The 21,558-nt window shown below is 38.1% G+C and overlaps 1 protein-coding gene across 2 annotated transcripts in view; it reads left to right on the top strand.

The window, feature by feature from the left end:
• Positions 1–2,968: 2,968 nt before the first annotated feature.
• EMSY (EMSY transcriptional repressor, BRCA2 interacting) overlaps positions 2,969–21,558 on the top strand; it is a 546,562-nt gene continuing 527,972 nt past the window's right edge. Inside the window, exons 1-7 of one of the 2 annotated variants that reach the window (XM_036258223.1) lie at positions 2,969–3,082; positions 4,747–4,855; positions 11,401–11,500; positions 12,936–13,010; positions 14,313–14,354; positions 17,764–17,939; positions 19,578–19,730. In XM_036258223.1, the coding sequence (XP_036114116.1) occupies positions 4,786–4,855; positions 11,401–11,500; positions 12,936–13,010; positions 14,313–14,354; positions 17,764–17,939; positions 19,578–19,730 (616 nt within the window). In that variant the 5' untranslated portion in view covers positions 2,969–3,082; positions 4,747–4,785. Of the gene's footprint in view, positions 3,083–3,599; positions 4,193–4,746; positions 4,856–11,400; positions 11,501–12,935; positions 13,011–14,312; positions 14,355–17,763; positions 17,940–19,577; positions 19,731–21,558 lie in introns of those variants that run through there. The other variant, XM_036258222.1, reaches the window with a different exon arrangement.

Raw genomic sequence — 21,558 nt, 5'->3', positions numbered from 1 at the left:
CTGTTTCAAGAAACCTGTTTAGTCAATAGAATAATAAAGTCTGAGACAGGTATGTACTCCAACACATTTTTCCAGACTAGAGCAGTTATGTCTAATAGGTAACTCTTATTTTTTCTTCTTTGGAAGTGGAGAGTGGCTCGCATTTACCACACATTTCCTGAAGTCAAAGTGCCTTCACTTGAAGTCATGGCTCTGCTACTTACCAGCTTGGGCAAACTATTTAATCTATCTCTTCATCCATAAAATGGGGCTAATACTTTATCTCATAAGGCTATTGTGGAGATTAAACAAGTAAATGTATGTAATAGGATCTGGAATAGAGAAAGCCCTCAATACATATTAGCTATTTTTCTTATGTGCTGGGCACTAGTGTGCACAGATCTGCTCTCTCTTCTTAATGACCTCATTGTCTAGTCAGAACAATTTTCAAATGACCAAAACTCATTGTTTTGAGTTCTGTAACAAGATGTGTGTAATAAGTGGTGTAGGAAGAGAGGTTGAAATGCCTGTTTCATCCTTGAGAGAAAGGTAGGGGCAAGATTAGCTTTTTTTTTTTTTTTTAAATCCTCACCAGAGGACATTTTTGCATTTATCTTCAGATAGAGCTGGAGGGAGAGAGGGAGAAAGAGATCGAGAGACACATCGAGTGGTTGCCACTCACATGACCCCAACTGGGGGCCAGTGCCCTTAGCGGGAACCGAACCCAGGTCTCTCTGAACCGCGGGCTGACACTCTAACCGCTGAGCCAAACCGGCCAGGGCAGGATTAGCTTCTTGAGGGTGAGTTTGATCCTTACGAAAGAGAATTTAATTTGGGGAATATAAAGCAGTCAGAGGCAGCACGGGAAGGCAGACTCTGGCTATAAAAGACAAATATGGCTAGGAGGAAAGGGAGGATATGTGGTAGAGGTAGTTGATGCTAGAACATTAAAATCATTTGAAAGCTTGTTAGAAATATAGGATCTTAACCCCTACCTAGACCTATTCAATCTAAATTTGCATTTTAACGAGATCCTCAAATGGTTCCTACTGAACATTAAAATTTGAGAACCACTGATCTAGAGCAGATTCTGGAACCAAGCTGCTTAGGTTTAAATCCTGGTTTTACCATTGACTTCAATCCAATGTGTGACTTTAGGCAAATTATTTAATCTCCTTCCTATGCCTCAATTTCCTCATTCAAATAGTTTCCACCTCATAAAGTTGTTTTAAGGACTAAATGAATTAATATGTGAAATGCTTAGAACAGGACTGGCACCTAGTAAGCAGAACAAAAGCTATAATTCTTGACTCATATGCTACTTATTATGGTCAGGGTTGGTTTTCTAAGCAGCTTGTCTTTCCATTTCTACTCCACTACCTGTCACCTTGACATTTGTTGTAGAGGAAGACACTTGGTAGTCAGAAGACCTGGGGTTATAAAGGCCAGCTTCCTTCAATTCTTAGCTTTGTGAAGTTGGGTGAGTTCTTGAGTATCTGTTTTTCCCATTCTCAGTAGACAGGAATCTTAATTGCAGCCTCACTGAGATGCTGTGGGGCTTAATTCAAAGAATGTATGTTGAACTATAAAATCTTCTATTAAGGTTTCATTTACCATCTCTCCAAGAGTTCTTAAGCAATTGGACTGAAAACAGGCGGTATCTCAAATTAGTGGGACATAGAAGAGTATGTATTGGACGATCACGGAGGGAAAGAAGGGAGAGCTGGCGATTACTTGTACCCCTTCGTGCCTTTCTGAAGGGGCAGGCTTGGGTTTTACAGTAACAATTTTCCTGGACCCAGGAGAGTATTTTTAGCTAATGGGCAAATAGTAGGAAACTCAAGTGCTGTTATTTATTTTCTCTTTCTAACCTACAGCACCATTCAAGTACATAAACAGTCTCACACGTTTGTATAGTGGTGCACAATTTACAAATAACTTTCTTCTATGTGGTGTACCACAACAACCCCACAGGGTAGTACTGACCCCATTTTTTTCAAGGAAACTGTTAATATCAGAAAGCATACTAAAAACCACTTTTGACTTGAACATTTTTACCAGTTCCGATGTTTCCAAAAGTGCAAAATTTAAGAGGAAGGGCAATCACAAAATTTGACTGAACCTTCAATACCAGGCACTGGCTTCGATTTTATGGCCTCGAGTAACTATATGTTGGGTCTCTTTTCTCATCTGTAAAACAGGGACAATACCTTCTTCACACATCTGTAAGAACAAAGGCTGCAGGGGAAACCTACCACGTCACAGAGCCTCAAGTAAATCCCTTCTCCTTCTTGCCTTTGACAGATATAGCACGATACCACTATCATTCCCATTTCACATGTGGAGAAACCCGAATTCGATGACGCTCGGGTTCCCCTTCTCCGCAACTTCGCAACCCCCAGATCAGGTACAGGAACCAACTGTGACGTCCACTACATTGGTTCTCGTAGTGCAGATTCTCTCTCCCCGAGCTGCGTGGGGGGGGAGGGGGCGTTAAAAACCGCTGATAATTCCTCTCAAGACTCCGATGAATCTCATCCTAATCCTCCACGTCACTTCAGGGACGTAGCTGCTCTCTTACTGTCCCTAACCTCACCTAGAATAAAGGTCGCGGCAAAACTTCAGCTCAAGCTTCCGACGCCATTTTGGCCGCTACGTGTGACGCCACACGTAGCCGAGAGGGCAGCTGATTGGCTGGGAGATGGCAGCCGGAGGCGAGGCGCGCGAAGCCGGAGTAGAGGGGAAGAAGGAGAAGCCAAGGAAACTACAATCCCAGTCTTCCTTGCGCGTGCGACAGCGGACCGAAGGCGAAAGAGGAGTTTGGGTTCGGACCACAACTCCCAGCTCCCCTCGCGATGTCTCTCGTTTCCCTAAAAAACGCGGAGAAAAAGAGGGACAGGGAGAATGGAGGCCTTCTTCTGTCTGTTCTTCCAAAGGCGGGAAAGGCAAACTACATTTCCCGACTGGCAGCGCGCAGCTGCGCCTGCGCCCTGATACCTGTCGCCATCTTGCCCCTTCTGAGGCACCGCAAACAAACCCAATTCCTGGTGTCCCCTAGTCTTGGCGGAGGAGCCTTTTAGATGAGCCCCGAAAGGCCGGGCAGGTGGGTGACTCTTAGACAGGGTGCTGGGAAGAGCTGGCAGGTTAGCCAGGCCGGAGGAGCGCTGAGCCAAGCATTCAGAGCCCGACTTGGGGCGCCCAGCCCCATCCTCCGTTGTCTCCTAACGGGATCGTTGGGTTCCCGAGGTGGGTTGAGGGGAACTCTGGCAGGCCTCGTGCTGGGATCCCAGGGGTCCAGCTCAGGGAGCCTGCCGGTGAATCTCGGTCATCTCCCTGGCTGTCCATGCGCCTGCTCTCTGTTCGTTGTTCTCTCTGCAGAAGAGGGAGCGAAGCGCTGATGTTGACCGAGGCCCCTGACACCGGCTGCTGGTCCTGAAGGGTTTGGGTCGCGGGCTTGATGTTAGGGTCGGCGCCGACCAGCAGTGGTGAGGAGGGTGGGTTAGCTGCTCTTGTTGTGGTGCTGCGAGAGTGCGTGTTTGGGGAGGGGGCGGGGCGGGCATGTCTCCTTGACACTTGAGTCGGGGAAGGATTATACGAGATCCCGGTTCCGGGGTCAGGCTCCGGGAACTGCTGCCCAGGTTTCCAGTGCGATGCGGCCCCGCGGTGGGGTCCACTGGCGGGGACGTGTCGGGATGTCGTGACGTGGTTCTTGATTCCGGCGGTCGCCGGCCTCCTCCAAATCCTGTCGGGAGGCGGAGACTGGCTTGTGGAGGGAGCGGATTCCTTTGGCTCTGCCCCTTCTCCCTCCTCCCCACCCCTTTTCTTTATGTCATCCTGCCGGCTGGGGCGCGCAGTCCACTTCTCCTTGCTCTGGGTTGGTTATTAGCTGAGAGGACTATGGGAAGTAGGGGGAGGGGGACTCAACTGCGGGCGAGGAGTTGGGAGTTAGCAGCCCCAGCGCCTGGAACGGGATATAGCAGTTCTTAGGGTTGGGTGCCTGACTTCTATACCAGACAGTGAGCTCGCTCATTCTTTCATTCATTCACGCATTCATTTTACTCTTCTTAGTCATTCATTTATCTATTTAACAAATATTTACAGCGGATCTGCTGTGTGCTAAGCAGGTATAGGGCAAATGCCTAGCTCTGATGTCTTTATCCTCCAGATTAGGGAATTTCCATTACCAAGTAAGTTCCTGGCATCTAAACTTTTGGTAAGAGGCTTAAAGACTATAGGGTGTACATTCATCTTTCATTGTTAGAATTCAGGATAAAGTTCTTTATTAAGTTCCATTAACCCACGTATTGTGCTCTTAGCTTTTACATATTTTATCTTATGTAACTCATAAGTGAAAAAGCCCACCGAAGTCAAGTAACTTGTCCAAGGTAACAGTGCCTGTTTATTAAACATTATACCAGCCGCGATAATAAGAACTTCACATACACAGTTTTCTGGTCCTCGTAACAAACTGGGTGAGGATGCCTCTGTTTTAGAGATGAGTAAAAATGTATGCTCAGGTAGGCCAATTTTCTCAGGAACACCCAACCAGTAAGTTGAAACCTGGAAATAGAATCTAGAGGTCACTGTCATAGGCTGGAATAGTTATGCTCTCAAATGGTTGTTCAGTTATTTGTCAGAAGTTGGAAAGTATGGTGGTGAAATAGGATTGTGAGATATTCTTATTGTTGGTTTTACTTCTTAGCCTGTGATCTCCAAGTGAGTGGCCTTTTGAATGTACTTTGGTAATTTGATTTTTTGTTTTGGTAGAGAAGACAAGCTCTTTGGGGCTACCAAAAAGAAGCAGCAATGCCTGTTGTGTGGCCAACCCTTTTGGATCTCAGCAGGGATGAATGCAAAAGGATTCTTCGAAAATTGGGTATGCTTTTCATTTTCTATGTTTTATGCCTTTGTGATACTTTTCTTTTTGTTTGTATCATGCAGGATGACATATCTTTTGATGCCTTAGAAATTCTTTAGGGGTATTGGTCTTGTCTTACCCATTGTTACTTCCTCATTGCCTACCATAGTGCTTTGTACACATAGTAGATGCATGAATCATAACAATAATCATAGCAATAAATAGCAACTAAGAATTCTTGGGTACTGGGCTATTCTGAGTTCTTTACATTCTCATTTAATCTTTAAATCAAAAAAGTAGGTATTTTTATTTTTTTGTCCCTATTTTACAGATAATAAAACAATCTTAGAACTCAAGGTAATGCTGATAGTAAGTCCCGGAGTCAGGATTTCAATCCAGGGAATATGATTTCTATCTCACTTTAGCATACTTTTCTTTTTTTTCTAATTCTCACCCAAGGATACTTTTCCATTTATCTTCAGGTAGAGTGGGAAAGAGGGAGGGAGGGAGGGGAAGAGAGAGAGAAACATCAATATGAGATGTTTGGTGACCTGAGACTTTGGTCTGCAGGCCCACGCTCTAACCTCTGAGCCAAACTGGCTAGGGCTCACTTTAGCATGCTTTTAACCTTCATGAATGTATGTGTGAATTACATATTGTTTCTGAATTACAAGTTAATGTAAGCTATGCTGACTTTCCCAAATGATATTTTATAATCAGTAATAAAACACCCTTTGTGGTTGTAATGAATCATATAGTATTTCTCTTCCTGTAGAGCAGCCTTTCTCAACTAGCATTTAGGGAATTAAGCCCTAATGCTAAGGTGTCCATTGTATATAGTAAACTAACTTTTCATGCATCTAGAATGGTATTAGTTATGGGAAAATTGAGGGGAAAAAAGGTCACTCATCATTTTCTGTATTCTGTGGTTCAAATGAGGATCCTTGGTTGTGGATGTAGTAGGTGCTCAATAAATGAAAAAAATTTTAAAAGAACATTAAATGTTTTGGCAGTAGATATGAATTATTTAGGTATCTTGAAGGGGAAAGTGTGGGCCTTGAATTCAGACAGATGTGGGTTCTTGGTTCTGTTACTAATGATAAAGGATAAGTTATTTATTCTCCCTAAATCTGTTAACAATATCTGCTGTTTGTTATGTGGATGAACTGTATATAAAAAGGACTTATCACAGTGCCTGGCATCTGAGTATAGTATTTTAAACCAGTTGCTTATAGACATTCATTAATTTTTTTGTAGATGAATCGTTTCTTCAAAAGAAATGTTTCTCAGGCTCTGGCCAGTGTGGCTCAGCGGTTCGAGTATAGGCCTTTGGACCACAGGGTTGGGGAGTTTGATTCCTGTCAAGGTCACATACCTGTGTTGCAGGCTCCATCCCTGGCCCCCTGTGTCGTGCAGGAGGCAACCAATTGATGTGTCTCTGCAGGAGGCAACCAATTGATATATCTCTGTCACATCTATGTTTCTCTCTCTCTCTCTCCCTCCCTCCCTCCCTCCCTCCCTCCCTCCCTCCCTCCCTTTCATTCTCTCTAAAAATCAATGGGAAAATACCCTCTGGTGAGGATTAACAACAACAAAAAAAGATGTTTTTTGGGAATTCCTATGTATAAATCTGGTCATACTACTCTGCCCCTGCCTGTTAATAACTTTGGCTGTTTTTATTTCCCCTCTGGCCACTATGAGAATTTCTATATTTTAAACTACTTCTTAGCATTGTATTTTAGGACAACTTGAGAGTTGTTTCTTTCTTTTGGGGGGGGGGGGGTTCATCATTCCTTTCTATATATGTATTTTTTTAACTTATGTCCAAACTTTTAGTACTAATTTGAGGATGGTTTTCTGCACACTTACATACAATTGCTATAATTTGCTACCTACCAGCTATAAAGTTGGACTTGTATTTATTGCATAGCTGAAATAATTACAGAGGAACAGATCACAACTACAATAAATTGATGAAGGTTTCTGAACTTTTGGGGCCTTGAGTCAAAACATTATGATTAAATATAAAAATGGTAACCTTTAAGTCTAAATTTATCCTTAATTTTAGTTAGAGCTGTGGGGGTAATGCTACAGGACAGCTGCCCTATACAAAAGAAAACAGCCTTCCTACAGGGTAATGTCATCCTCATTGACGCTTCACTTTGGGAGGTGAACCTTGAAGATAATTTGCAGAGACTTCCTTCCCACCCATTGGCTAATTATCATAATAATGAAACCTTTTCTTTAAACACTTAGCTCCATGTTTGAAGTTTAGAAAAGGTACTATATTTAAGAATTAGCTTAAAATATTTTAAGAGTTAGCTTTGTCCTTTTAAAAATAGTTCTAAATCATTGTTAGGTGAGATGCTAAACATTCAGATTTTAGTTACATATAAAGAAACTGGGATAGAGAATTTTTTTAATGATATACTGAACATATCAGTGATAGTTAAATACTTCCTTTCTTTTTTGCTGCCTCTCCCCTGCCATATTTAATGAGGATTCTTGAGCCATAACTCTGACAGGGGGCTTTATGAACTATAGTATAATTGAATGGCTGGTTTGTTTAAATGGAATGGTTGAGGACTTTATAAAAATGGTTTGGTAAATCCTTTTTTTTTCTGTGGTGTTTGCATGTGTTTATTATTTCATTATACTTATGTATCATTAGAGTTAACACTATAATAGAATGGCGCCAGAATTAATATCAGAAATTGATATTTGTCAGGATCTGAAGATACCCATCAAAATGGAAATCAACAGATATGAAGGAGGTTGGGAAGCTATTAAAGTTTCTTTACAGTGAGTGAATTTCTGGAGTAAGACAGGAGTGCTTTTGATTTTGTTGCTATGATGACTGTTCCGAGTTCCAGTATTGTGTGAGGTTGCCACCTCTTACTTTTGTACATGACTTTTTAGTTGGACTTGGAGTGAGACTTGAAATGTCAAAAATCTTGGTCAGCCCTGGCCGGTTTGGCTCAGCGGTTAGAGCGTCGGCCTGCGGTCCGGAGAGACCCGGGTTCGGTTCCCGCTAAGGGCACGTACCTCGGTTGCAGTTTGTCCTCGGCCCTGGTTGGGTTGTGTGGTTGGCAGCCACTCGATGTGTCCCTTTCACGTTGATGTTTCTCTCTCTCTCTCTCTCTGCCTCTCTCTCCTTTCCACTCTGTCTGAACAAGAAAATGGAAAAATGGCCCTGGCCAGTTTGGCTCAGGGGTTAGAGCGTCGGCCTGCGGTCCGGAGAGACCCGGGTTCGGTTCCCGCTAAGGGCACGTACTTCGGTTGCAGTTTGTCCCCGGCCCTGGTTGGTCGTGCGGGTGGCAGCCACTCGATGTGTCCCTTCACGTCGATGTTTCTCTCTCTCTCTCTCTCCCTTCCTCTCTTTCCCTCCCACTCTATGTGTACAAAAAATGGAAAAATATCCTCAGGTGAGGATTAAAAAAAAAAAAGGAAAAATGTCCTCAGGTGAGGATAAAAAAATAAAATAAAATAAAAATCTTGGTCACATTTTTTTAGTTAATTTCTCTCTTTTTGAAATAGTGTCTTGATCACCATAAATTCCAAAGGCCAAAAGTCAACTTTTTTTTCTTTTTCCTCAAACTACTTTTCTCTCTTTGGCCTTTCCATTTCTTATAATATTAACATTTTCCTAAATATCTTGTAAGCTGCAAAACCCAATTCCTTTCTTTCTGCCATTCCTTCCACATTCCTATCAAATAAAAACTTTTTAGACTGGAATTAGAGGCTCTTAGTCTGGCACCAAACTATTTTTCCATTTTTATCCTTCTCCATTCCTTTACATTCGTTCCTTGTAGGATTTTAATCCCCTTGAGGATACAGACTTTGTTTTCGTATAAATATTCTCTATGGTACCTTGTAGTAGTAATGTTCAGTTAGTAGTTTGGTTTGAATTAGTGATTGTCCACGTACAGACATGCTTTTACTTCCTCTAGTGTAAAACTCTCAAGATAGTCACTGACCGTTACTAGAAGTTTGATGTCTGTATGAAACATTATCTGCTCTTATTCTCTTATTCTCTATTCCTTTTGCACATTTGCTTTTTCTTCTCCTGCTTGCCTGGAGCATAGATCTTTTTTTGATTAAAGCTTATGCTTCCAGACTAGATGATGTGTTTCTCCTCTGTGCCTTTACCACTGTATTATAAACTGTATCATAATTGTCTGATGACTTGCTTCACTGTAGCTTTATTCTAGAGTTAACTCCTTGAGGGCAGGATTTAGCATACTATCTGGTATACATAATAGGACTCAATACTAATTTGTTGAATAAAATATTTTAGCCCTGGCCGGTTTGGCTCAGCGGTTAGAGCGTCGGCCTGCGGTCCTGAGAGACCCGGGTTCGGTTCCCGCTAAGGGCGCGTACCTCGGTTGCAGTTTGTCCCCGGCCCTGGTTGGTTGTGCGGGTGGCAGCCACTCGATGTGTTCCTTTCACATCGATGTTTCTCTCTCTCTCTCTGTTCCTCTCTCTCCCTCCCACTCTACCTGAACAAAAAATGGAAAAATGTCCTCGGGTGAGGATAAAAAAAAAAAAAAAATTTTTATAAATGGGGCATAAATATATTGAGTGTAGTGATTTCTTAGTTGGTCATCCCCAGACCCTTTGTGAACTCTACTTTGTGTCCTGATAATAGCTAAAATATATGTTTTCTGGAGCTGAGTATTTCCTTCACTACTCCAGAGCAACAGAGCTTTGTCCTTCCAAAGTGACCTCATGAAACATTGACCTAGTATCCAGCACAGATTGGATATGCAGGATCTTTACATCTGGGGTAATTCATTTGGACCAAAGATTTCTATTTAATGCAGTCAACTCACCTTTCCATATAAAGCTTTTTGTGTGTGTGACAGAACTGTGAATAATATAAACTGAATAAGGCTTTTAGTTTGTTATTGATGTAGTACTTAGGATGCAGGTATCCTTGCTTTCATTATTTGGCTTATGTTGACTGTCTTGTGTGTCAGGCATTGGCTAGTGGCAAATACTGATAGCAACTTGAATTTAGTAAGACAATAGCTGTAGTCTGGATACTTATTTCCATCATTTTATTTTACTCATATATACCTGTCTCACAGTATTAGTGATTTAAAACAACTGTTTTATTATTTCTTAAGATTCTGTGGGTTTTTGGTCTTTCCTGAGCTCTCTTATTTGGCTGTTTTCAGTTGGTAGCTTAGCTGGTTAACTGGGCTCAGCTGAGATGGCTGGGCCTCTCTCTCCATGTGGCCTTTCATTCTGAGCTTTTTCACGGCTTGGTGATTTCAGGGTTCCAAGAGAGCCAAGCCCTGTGTGCAAGTGCTTATCTGTTTGCATCATGTATGTTGATGTTTTTGTTTGTTTGTTTGTTTGTTTTTTGGTTTTATTCCTCACCCGAGGATATTTTTCCATTTATCATCAGACAGTGGGCGGGAGGGAGGGAGGGAGAGAGACAGAGAGAAACATCGATGTGATAGCCACATCGACTGGTTGTCTCCTGTACTACCAGACCAGGGCCAGGGATGAACTGCAACTGAGGTACATGCCCTTGACCGGAATCGAACCCGCAACTCATTGGTTTGCAGGCCAATGCTCTAACCTCTGAGCCAAACTGGCCAGGGCTGTATATTGATATTTTATGGGCGAAAGCAAGTCAAAGATCAAGTTAGTGTGGGAGGGGACTATATACAAAGGTAGTAGCACATAAGGAATGCACTGGAAGGGGAGGCGTGGTTCATTGGGAGCTATTGAACACTTTTTGGTTTTATATTTTAACCAGTACTAGGGATTGGCAGTTTTATTTCATAATGGTTGTTGCTGTGGAAAGGTAGTGAAATGAAACCTTCTAGCATTAGGTTTCAGTATATTAAGTCTGGTTGCTGTAAGAGCAGTTCAATTCCCTAATCTGCATTAATCATTTTGATGGTGGTTTTCATAGATGGAGAAGATCTTAGATCTGGAAGGTTCCTTCAGACTCTCTTTTAGATAAAGAAACTGAGGCTCAGAGATGAGAAAGCACTTGCCCAAAGTCATACAACTAGTAAGTGACAGTGCTGGAACCAGAATCTGGTCACTTGATTCTTGTAACAGAGTTCTTTGGTTACACAGTGCTGACTGTACTCTGAATTACCAAGGTGGTATGTGGAATATAGTTTGAATTCTTAAGCAAGCCTAAGGAATTATTTAAAGGATTAGAGGTGAAAGTACTTCTCGGTAATGCCAAAAATTTCTTTTATCTGCCTTATTATATCATTTAGAGCCCGTTTTCAGTTGTTGGTAGCATCTGAGTTAAATGTTCTTAGTGATAATGTGTGAGACAAAATATTTACCATTAGATTTTTCTACTTCCGTGTTTTAAATACATGACTTATTGAGGCAATAAAAAGAAGATGATATAAAATTATAAAAGCCACATTTTAATTTTTTATTAGATAAAATTTTTGAATTAAAAACCATATTTATATATTAATTTTTTATTGATTTTTAGATTTCTTGTCCTGACGTTTACTATATGTAGCCACAGTATTAAAATATTGAAGGCCTTTTTTGATAAAAAAATTTTCTTCTTCTAGAATTGGAGGCATATGCTGGAGTTATCAGTGCACTTCGGGCACAGGGGGATCTCACCAAGGAAAAGAAAGATCTTCTTGGAGAACTCTCAAAAGTCCTTAGGTAAATTATCGTAAAAGTTTGTGAGACGTGACTCTAGAATTTTCATTTTGAGGGGTTTCAGTTACTTTTCACACTCAGATTGAAGATAGGTCTATAAGTTGTTGGTACTTAAAGATCCTATCCAGTTGTGTACTTTGTTACAGAAAATTATGCAATTTACCATTTATTCTCTCATATATAATCAGAAAGGGTTTAAGGCAGGTTATTTTAGGCTTGGGCCAGCTGGGAAAGGGAGGTATTTTTACATAGGTAGAGGAAAGGAGAGCTGACAGCATCTGGATACAAAGATCTAGAGTGGCCCAGTCACATTTTTTGAGGGGAAGAAGGAGATACTAGGAAGTTGTCTTAATTTATAGAAATGGGTGGTGATTCTATAGTCATAGTCTAAAGGATAGTTTATCCCTTCAGCTTCCCACTAGAGTGGCACTTGAATCCATGAAAAAATTTTCATGGAACGAGTTCTTTGATATTTTGATTAATCTATTCTAACATCTTGAGCTTTCTCAGAAAATGTTCTGTTTTAACTGAAGTTTCCTTTCTTACATTTAAAATAGTTTTTTTTTTTTTAAGTGAAAATAGGGACGAGACTTTTCCTTTATTAATTAATATAGGGGACATTATTAAGCCAAATCCTTAATTTTATTGTCTTCATATTTAATAATTTATATTTGTTGTTTATACTGCCTCATAAATTCTGCTTTCTAGCTCCTTAAATTTTATTTTTGTCCATGGTATAGATCTAGCTTATGCAGTAAAGACTACAATTTGAAGATTGGTATTTATTTTATTGAGTATTTATGAATGAAATGGGTGTAGCCTTTTTTCAGTTGTGTAGTATTAACTTTACATGTATTTAATTAGGATCAATATAAGCACATTTTTATCATAGTGGTAACATGATGCTGTGTAGAAGACAGGCAGCTAAAATGTGGAGTAATATCCTGGTGTTAAGTTTCATAGCATATAGCTATCAGAAACAGATTATCTTGTCACTTTCATTTCTTTATTATATTCACTGAACATAAAATTATAAACTCGAGCTTTACAAAGGACTTCAGAAGACTTTCTCCTGAGTGGTTAGGTGTCATTCAGTGACTGTTTGCATATTTAGATAACAGGAACTTCTGCTCATCTTGAACATGGTCTGACAATACTGAATTTTGGAGGTAATGACTTGGCATCAAGCTGAATTTGTCTTCCTGTGATTTGTAATTTGCAGCTGATTCTTCCTGTAGTTACATAGTCCGTATGGATCCTTTTCTATGACTTTAATTAAATAAAGCATTTGAAGATATATGCTAGGCCCCATCTGTATCTTTTCACAAATCAACCTTGTCTCCCCTCCTCAAGCAAAATGTTGGCTTAAACATTAATAAAAAAATAGAAAAGAGCTGCCTGCTTGACAGAGTTCTATAATGGCTATTTTTTTTCATAGCATCTCAACAGAACGCCACCGTGCTGAAGTTCGGAGAGCAGTAAACGATGAACGGTTAACAACAATTGCACATAAGTAAGCCATTAGTCATACCACCCCTGATTTTTTATGACACAGTATAATATAGTTTTGAAACAGTCTTTCTATTGTGTAGCAGATTCCTGAGCCTTTTATCTTAATAGTAATAAGGCTATACTCAGGGATCCTGACCATAATGGTATTAACTGTTTATTCAATTGGTTATGTTTTTGCATTTGATTAGGCAAGCTCTAAGTACTCAGGTCAAATCCTGTTACAGTGTAATTCAATATAACTAAAGGCCCCCACAATTTAGTAGATGATTCATTTGAAGCAGAGTTCAGTAACAAAGTAGTATGCTCCCCAAATTTGACATTCCCTTAGAGGTTCTTTGTAATAGTATTTGATATGTATATTGCTTTATAAATAGGCATTATACATTTTTTGATAACTAATATTTTATGTATTCTGAGATTCACAAAAAGATTCTAAACTATATGTTCTGCTTTTAAGAAATATAAATACAGGATATTTTTAAAAAGCCAACAAAATAAAATTATAAAGGATTTTTATCAAATTGTTTATAGATCATTATAACTATTTGACAGATGGGGTGGAGGGTGGTGGAGGACTAAGGGCAGGGATCAAATATTAGTAGAGTAAGTATGGAGACGGTGCCTCCTAGAGAATAGTAAGGAATAGTAATAATCCTCTAAATGTTAATGCAAGATTATAGGAGCATTTCATAAAATAGGTTATATAGTATGATTCATTTGTTTTTTATTTTTATGTTTTAATATAACAAAACTAAAGGAAAAAATTCAGTGCATTTTCATAATGTGATAAATAGTGCCTTTAAATTAATTGACCCTGAAGATCCATTAGCTTCATGTTGTGCTTCATTGTTCCTCATTTTAATTAACCTATAAAATGGGGTGCTGCCTTTTTAAATGCGTAGTTTGAAAGTTTTGAGAGTTTTCAGTGCTAGATATGTATGTACTGTAGAAATTGGAAATTTTGTATTAGAGATATTAAGTATTTAGTTGTCAGACCAACATGGTTGAAACATTAAAATATTAATGTGTTCCTTCTTTAATTTGCTGTCAGCTTTTGAATTGGGATGCTCTACAAGTAATAACTGAGCCTAGATTCTAATTTGAGAACTGGTAATAGGAAACTAATTGCTAGATAATAAAATAGTCAACAATAGATTGCATTCAGAGGCACTTAGATACAAAATTAGTACCTTAAAACTATTGGAACAATATTGTGGGGCAATTAGTTGTAAGTTGATGCATCAGTGTCATACTTAAAGGATAACATTTATTTAGTCTCCTTTTCCTTTTTTCCCCTTTAAAGAATGAATTTATCCTTATATTTGGGTGAAAGACCAAGTTACAGGTATGCAAATAGGTTATTATTATTTCAGGCTTTTTCTTGTATTTATTTCAAAATTGAAGCTCTCAATTATTCAGGGGCGCATATTCCATTGACAAATTAACCAAGCCCCTTGCTTTTCCTTCTCTTCCCCTCCTTCCCTACCTAATACTGTCCACCCTTTAGCCATTTTGCTGCTTGGGAGTACCTCTAGTCAGAGGGTGGGAAGGGAGAGGAGGTGAAAATTTAATTAGTCATTTTACTACTTTTAGTTGTCCTGGAAAAGTTTTGGTGGAATAATTTTCAAGTATTTGCCAAAGTATTTTTAGATAATATGTGGGTTTCTTTAATCTGTTTGACCTCTCCCTTTCCCTCCTCTATCTATTAGCATGGATAATTGAGAGTTGGCTTTTATCTGCCTGTGTTTCCTTTTTCCCACCCCCTCTCCTTTCTGATTCTTTAATACATGAATTTAATTTTTTGAAAAGAGTTTACTTCAGTGTATAATTTTAAGCTTCTTAGGTCTTTCCATATTCTTGTTTTAATATTTTATATTGTGGTTTTAGTTTGATCAGATTTCACATTTACTTGTTGAGCCCAAAGTTCAGTGAGTGGTAACAGTGAGGAAGGCGTCACTGCATCTCCTTTGCCTTTCCCTCAAAGATTGCAACAGAACCTGGTTTCAGTATCTATGAGAGGGCATCATCCTCTGAGTCTGAAAAAAGCAACTCCAGCCAAGGAGGAATGCATCTGAATCGACTGCATTCCCTTTCTCTTCTCCCTTCCCTCCCCCACTCAAAACATCAGTTTAGGCCCAAGGAATGCGGTTGAAAGGTGAAGAGAAAGCTGAGAAGATTGAGCACAAAGGAGGTAGAAACAAAAGGAGTTAGGATGTCTGGGATCAAAGAAAAACCTTTCCTGTGGCTTGAAGCATAACACGTGTTTATTATTTGGCACCAGACCCATTTATTAAATTTGATACCCTAATTTAGTTTTGAAACATGTCAGAATGTTAGAGTATTAAAGCCTGGAGCTTCAGGGGGCTTCAGAGTTTTTAGTTGGGCCACTCTTGCCGGCATTGTCTGTAGAGTTCAAAGAAAGTGGTAATCTGGAATTATTGTTCTCTTAACTGCTATTTTGTCAGCCAACATCATAGGATACTGTGTGAGTTTCCATGTGAGGATGAGGATTTCTTGCTTATGTCTTGCACACCAAAGGTTGTGAGGACCAAGGTAGTTTTATTAGCATCATGTTAGATCTCTCAGAAGAGGGGCTAGAGCAAGGTTTCTACCCTCCTTTGTCATCTTAATATAACTTAGGTGTGCCAGGGAAGCCTTGGAAAAAGATATTAACAAAAATTTCTAAATTTAGTTTAGATGATTTGTGCAACTAATGCATATTTACACCCTCATTACTAAGCAGATAGGAATTTTTAAATCTAATTCTAACATATGTTTAATTTTTCATTACTTAAAAAAAGTTTGAGCATGTTTGCAAAATTTGGAAGATTTATAGGTTAAAAGTTGCAGTTGTGTCTTTTGCACTGCAAATTTTGTCTTTTCAGTAGCATATATTCGTGTGTTTGAAACGATTAATCTTCCATAATTTCTGCCACCATTTAAGCAATGTACCAGGTAAGTGTAGATACCACTTTATTTGTGTGGTAAACTCTCACCAAGCAAATTTATTAGTGATATTCCAATAAGCTGATAATAAAATAGGAGTTGGCCAGGAAAATGCTGAATAGCTTTTAGAATCTTCTCCTTTGACAATTAGGTATTTCCTGTCTCTGTTTCTTGTTTGTACCACTCTCAGTTTCAGAACTAGCATCACCTTGGAGATAACGTGGTAACAGATCCGTGAGGATTATTGGGGTATTAGCAACTCCTCTTTCTCTTGTCTTAGGTAGGACTGTGTTAAATCATGAGGGAATTTACAGATTTTCTAACAGTAATCCAATTGAATCCATCTACTCCTAGAAATTTCTTTCTGAACTGAATGTAAATCCTGCTCAAGTTTTAAAGTAATTTATTTGTTCCATTAAGTGAAAGTTGGTAGTAATTAGATAGCAGTACCCAAATAGTATAAATCAAAGGCAAAAGTTAGACATAAAACACATTTGAGAAATTTTATGTTCTTATAATACGGTGAATAATTTCAGTAGCATGATGTATGCTTATTGAAGGAGACATTTCATAGCTATGTGACCTTAAGCGAGTTAGTTAAACTCTCCATTTCCCTATCTATAAAATGAAGATAATATTATCAATTTCATAGAATTTTTGAAACAATTACTAGTTAATAATACATGTAAAATGATTAGAACAATGCCTAACATATACTAAGTGCTTATAACCATCATGACCATTATTATTATGCCACTAACCCCTAATAAGGGCTTTTATGTACTCTAAATATGAAGAATCAGTGGACATAGAGAATCTTAAACTCTAGGTTGGGTTATAAAGTCTTTGGTCTTGAAAAAGGTACAGTAATATTTTTGATTTAGTGAAGAGATTGATTGATTCGGAGTGAATTTTAAACCTCAACCCTAATCATTAGTCAGGAGAAGTGACACACTACCTTTTATGGAGCCAAGTAAAGAGAGGTCATACAACTATCTTTTCCTAGTTCAACCTCTGTTTGGATTCCTGGAATAAAATTTGCTCAAGAAGTTTAGAGTAGAGAAACTGAGAATAGTGTCTGCTTAAGGGTAGAAGTTCAACAGCCTCAAAATCTTAGAGTGAAGAGTGGTATAAATAAATAAAATTAAAATAGTGGCAGATTTCTTCCAATATCCTCAGATCTAGGCTATTTTTTAACAGCAAGGATAATAATATAACACATTTCCAGTGAAACATGCAGTGGTATATATATATATATATATATATATATATATATATATATATATTATATATCTCCCTCTTCTGTTCCTCAAGTCTCCCTCGTTTACTGCCTCAGTTTCCCATCTTTGAAAGCCTTAGAACTTCTGGCCATGCAGGCAGTTAGACAATTTTGTAAAGGTTCACTGAATTCCATTCTTAATTATTAAGGAAAATCTGATTAAAAAAATTATGAGTACTTTTTACCTTTCTAGTTTATAAAATTAAGTTATAAAAGTTAGTAAAAATACTGGTTTTCATTGGCACCACTGGATTTAAACTAATGAAAAAAATGTTGATATTTATTTAGAAAGCATAGGAAAATTTTTATAGGTTCAGATTATAGAATAAAATATGTAAAAAGCTAAGTATACATGAAATTCCTTGAATTCTGATTATTCATAATTTTAATCTTGCTTGCTTAAAATGAAGCTCTCCTATTCACCTACGGTACTTTTGAAATGTAAGAAGTTATATTTGTTTGAGAAAACATATTTGATTCACTTTTAGTGGTTGAGAACCCTTGTAGCAGCATTTTCTTTTTTGTTCAGTATGTCTGGGCCTAATAGCTCTTCAGAATGGTCCATCGAAGGTCGTCGATTGGTACCACTGATGCCCCGGCTGGTTCCCCAAACTGCCTTCACTGTAACAGCTAACGCTGTTGCCAATGCAGCTATCCAGCACAATGCATCTCTTCCAGTGCCTGCAGAAACAGGAAGCAAGGAAGGTGAGTAGAAAATATTTATGTAACAGGGATGACTTTTTCTAGATTCTTCAAGAAAAGTTGTCTTATTTTTCATCATCTTTTTTTTTTCTATCCCAGTGTTTAAAGGTTGTAAAACAGTGAACAATTTTTATTTTGAAACTAGAAATTACTAAGTTTTTAGTCTCAGCCAGAATTAAATATCCCTTTTGTTCAAAGTGTGAATTATATTAATCAAAAAATTGCAAAAAGCCTTCTTGGAATAAATTATTGATATCAGTGTATTAGGAGTGAATAAAAGGTCTTCATGGGTGACATGGAAAATAAATAAGATGATAGAAGTCGTTTAGCTGCTGGTGAAAGATGTTGAACTTATACTTTAGAATATAAAGCTCTGTTTTTGTTTTCTGGAATCAATGGTATATGCTGCTTCTCTCTTCCAGTCAATGTGCCAAATCCAATAGGGACTACCTGGCAGATGGAGAAAACTTTCTTACTGTTTTAATCTAGTAATTGACACATACTTTAAAAATCTTTTAATTCTCCTGAGGTTGCCTAGAGTAATATTAAATTTGAGAATGCACATTTGGATTGGCTTTAGTAGCTTACTTTGATGTTGCTTGCAAAAGACCCTGAAAATAATGTAGTTGTCAGCTGACTTTGGGGAATTGTCTTTTCTGGAATAGCAGTGGGCTGTGGAACAGAGTGATACGCTTTTCATGCATGCCAGGCTCTCTTTTAAGCTGAAGAAAGCTATATTCAGAGAGGGACAGTTACCAGTGTGCAAATTTGACCTCCATTGAGTTTCTGTTTTCTTTGTTGTAAGAGACGTGTCTTTTCTTCCCACTTAACCTTTCTATCCACCAACTCTCTGGTAGAGTGGAAAGAATATAGAATGTGCAATAATCTAGTCTATGTTTGAATTCTAGTTTTGCTATTTCCTAGCTATGTGACGACCTTCAGCAAGTTTTTTAGCTTCTGTGAATCTTGGGTTTTTCATTTTAAAAATGCAGGTGTGGTGTTGTGACAATTAGTAATAATATATGACAAAGATTTAGCAAAGTACATGGTACTCAGTAAATGCTACCTATAAGGTATTTTTGCTTGTTGTTGTTTTTCAAGATATTGAAATACAATGTCATTACTTTAGTTGAGTTATTGTTGCACTGCTTGGATGGCAAGTGTCTAGTGAGTTAGTTTATAATAAAGGAACCTTGTCTTGGTTCCTTCCTAGTAGCCAAGTTGGAAATTGCTGTGGTTAGGAAAAAAGTATCCATCATTCCATCATTGGTGCTGCTATTATTAATATTAAAAGGGAAAATAAGTACTATTTAATTCTTGCCATGAATGAAAAATGATTTTCGTTTTTCTCAGTATAGTTTTAGGCTTTACTTATTTATTTATTTTTTTGTAACTGTGCTTTTCTCCTTTGGCAGTGTCACCTGTAAACAGCTGCTATATACTTGGGCAAAACCTAGTTAAGTGATGATTTTCAGGAAAGGTTATTAATACCTGTTAACTTGTAAACCTAATACCTAGCACTGGCCTTTAACTTCTGATCTCATGAAAATGTTAAAATTGGCCTGCAGTAAAAACTAATTTTTCTGTGTGAGTGGAAAATTTGGTGAAAGTTAACAGCACACTTTTTTATTGTTCCTTCAGTAGTGGTTTGCTATTCCTACACAAGTACCACGTCAACCCCAACCTCTACCCCTGTTCCAAGTGGCAGCATAGCAACGGTTAAGTCTCCAAGACCTGCCAGTCCTGCCTCCAATGTAGTTGTCTTGCCAAGTGGAAGTACTGTTTATGTCAAAAGTAAGTGATACTCTCAGTGTTATTAGGGCCTTCTTGGCTAAATGCTGTTGCATGGGCTCTGATTAGATCCGTCTTCTTGGATTAAATCATTGATCCACTGGCTATTTAGCAGTGGTTATTTTTTGAAGGTTCTAAAGAATTCTTTTCTTTATATGTGACTAGGTATATATTGCTTTTTAATCAGTTCTGGGGGTTGAGAAATTACTTTTTTTCTTTGTTCTCTTTGGGTAATCTGCCTTGAACCGTGATAGCCTTCAAGTATTTACTTGTTTTGATTGCTATGGAATAGAAATGTGATTAGAAATGAAGGAATATGCTTGTGATTTATTCAGTGTTTACTCCTATAATTGTAATCTTTGTAGTGTTTTTAAAAATTATGTGACATATCTGTTAGATTTAGTGAAGCATTCTAGAGTCCGTCTTTTATATTTCTAATTGACTATAAGTTTTTGAAGTTTATTTGCAGTTTTTAACCCCTTGATTCTACCCTGTAAAGCAGTTTGATATCCAGTCTTTTTTTTTTTTTTTTAATGTCTATGTCTATTTATCTGCTCTTGATATTAACTGGAGATCGTTAATACTTGATTTTCATTTTTCTCAATATAGTTATAAACTTGACTTCTTTTTAACTTTTAGAGGTGGAGTTTTTTGTTTTAGACAGGAATGATTTTCGGACATTGTCAACCTTGTTTAAATTAGACTCTAAAAATTGAATGTGTAAGGAGTTGTATTTTATTACTAGTTTCATGAGTCATGCTATATACTGTTTAAATGTCTGCTCTGTAGAGATTTCGTATGTGTGTTGCAGTATTTTATGTTTCTCACTTGTTGTTTTTTTTAAGTCTACAAAAACAGTTGAGGCTTTAGTACATAAAGAAAAAACTAAGAATTTGGGACTATTAAATTTATGTCTGATTTCTGTGGATTTAGCCAAGGTGGTCTTTTAAAATAACTTTAGAGATCTACTTTTTAATCATTTTTTAAAACCTTGAAAGTGAATCCCAAACAAGAAGAAACCACATTACATAATATGTAGTTTGATGTAATAGGAAGTTTATTGCTTTATTCTCAGAAGTCACACAGGCAACATTAGTTTGGGATATAGTCATTCACTTGCCTAACTTTATATGTGCAACGCAGTATACCAGGGAAACAACCAGTAAGACTTAGTCATTGCCCTCTGGGAGCTCCTTAATTATGAGAGATATGCAGACTGACAGTTATATTGCCATGGAGTAAGTGATACAGAAGAGAATACACAAAGTGCTTTATAAGCTCAGAGAAGATATGGATTCACTGAGGATGATACAGGATGATGATTGCAGAATGGTGAAGCATTGATGGGAGATGGTATTCCCCAAAGAACAATAGTATGTAGAGACTTAAGATGGATAGAATGTGGTAAGGCTTTGGGGAATGGCAAGCAGTTCAGTGTGCCAGGATTATAGAGGGACACAGGACTGAGCAGAGCACAAGATATTGTGTTCTTGTTAAAATATGGGACTTTGAATGATACAATAATGATTTTGTGCCTCATCTTGTAGGGCACAAAGCAGGGCATTCCCATAAGATTTTATAACTGGTAGGTTGGAGGGTGGAAAAGAAGTAGAGATTAAAAGTATGAAAACCTTAATATAGGCAGGCGATAAGAGGGTCTTGACATTGCCATAGGGTTAAAGAAAGGAGGGAAGGCATTTAGAGACAACTTCTCTGAAGGAGATTGGTAGGACTTAACTACTGTCTGATTGGGCATGAGGCAATGATTTGCTGACACAAAGATGTTGAAACAGTGTTAGATTGGATAAAGCAATATAGCAATATTGTCATT

This window comes from Molossus molossus, unplaced genomic scaffold (genome assembly GCF_014108415.1).
Source record: "Molossus molossus isolate mMolMol1 unplaced genomic scaffold, mMolMol1.p scaffold_m16_p_13, whole genome shotgun sequence".
In the NCBI taxonomy this organism is placed as follows: domain Eukaryota; kingdom Metazoa; phylum Chordata; class Mammalia; order Chiroptera; family Molossidae; genus Molossus; species Molossus molossus.
Note: the sequence above shows the minus strand (reverse complement) of the source record. Positions and strands in the feature narration are given on the sequence as shown.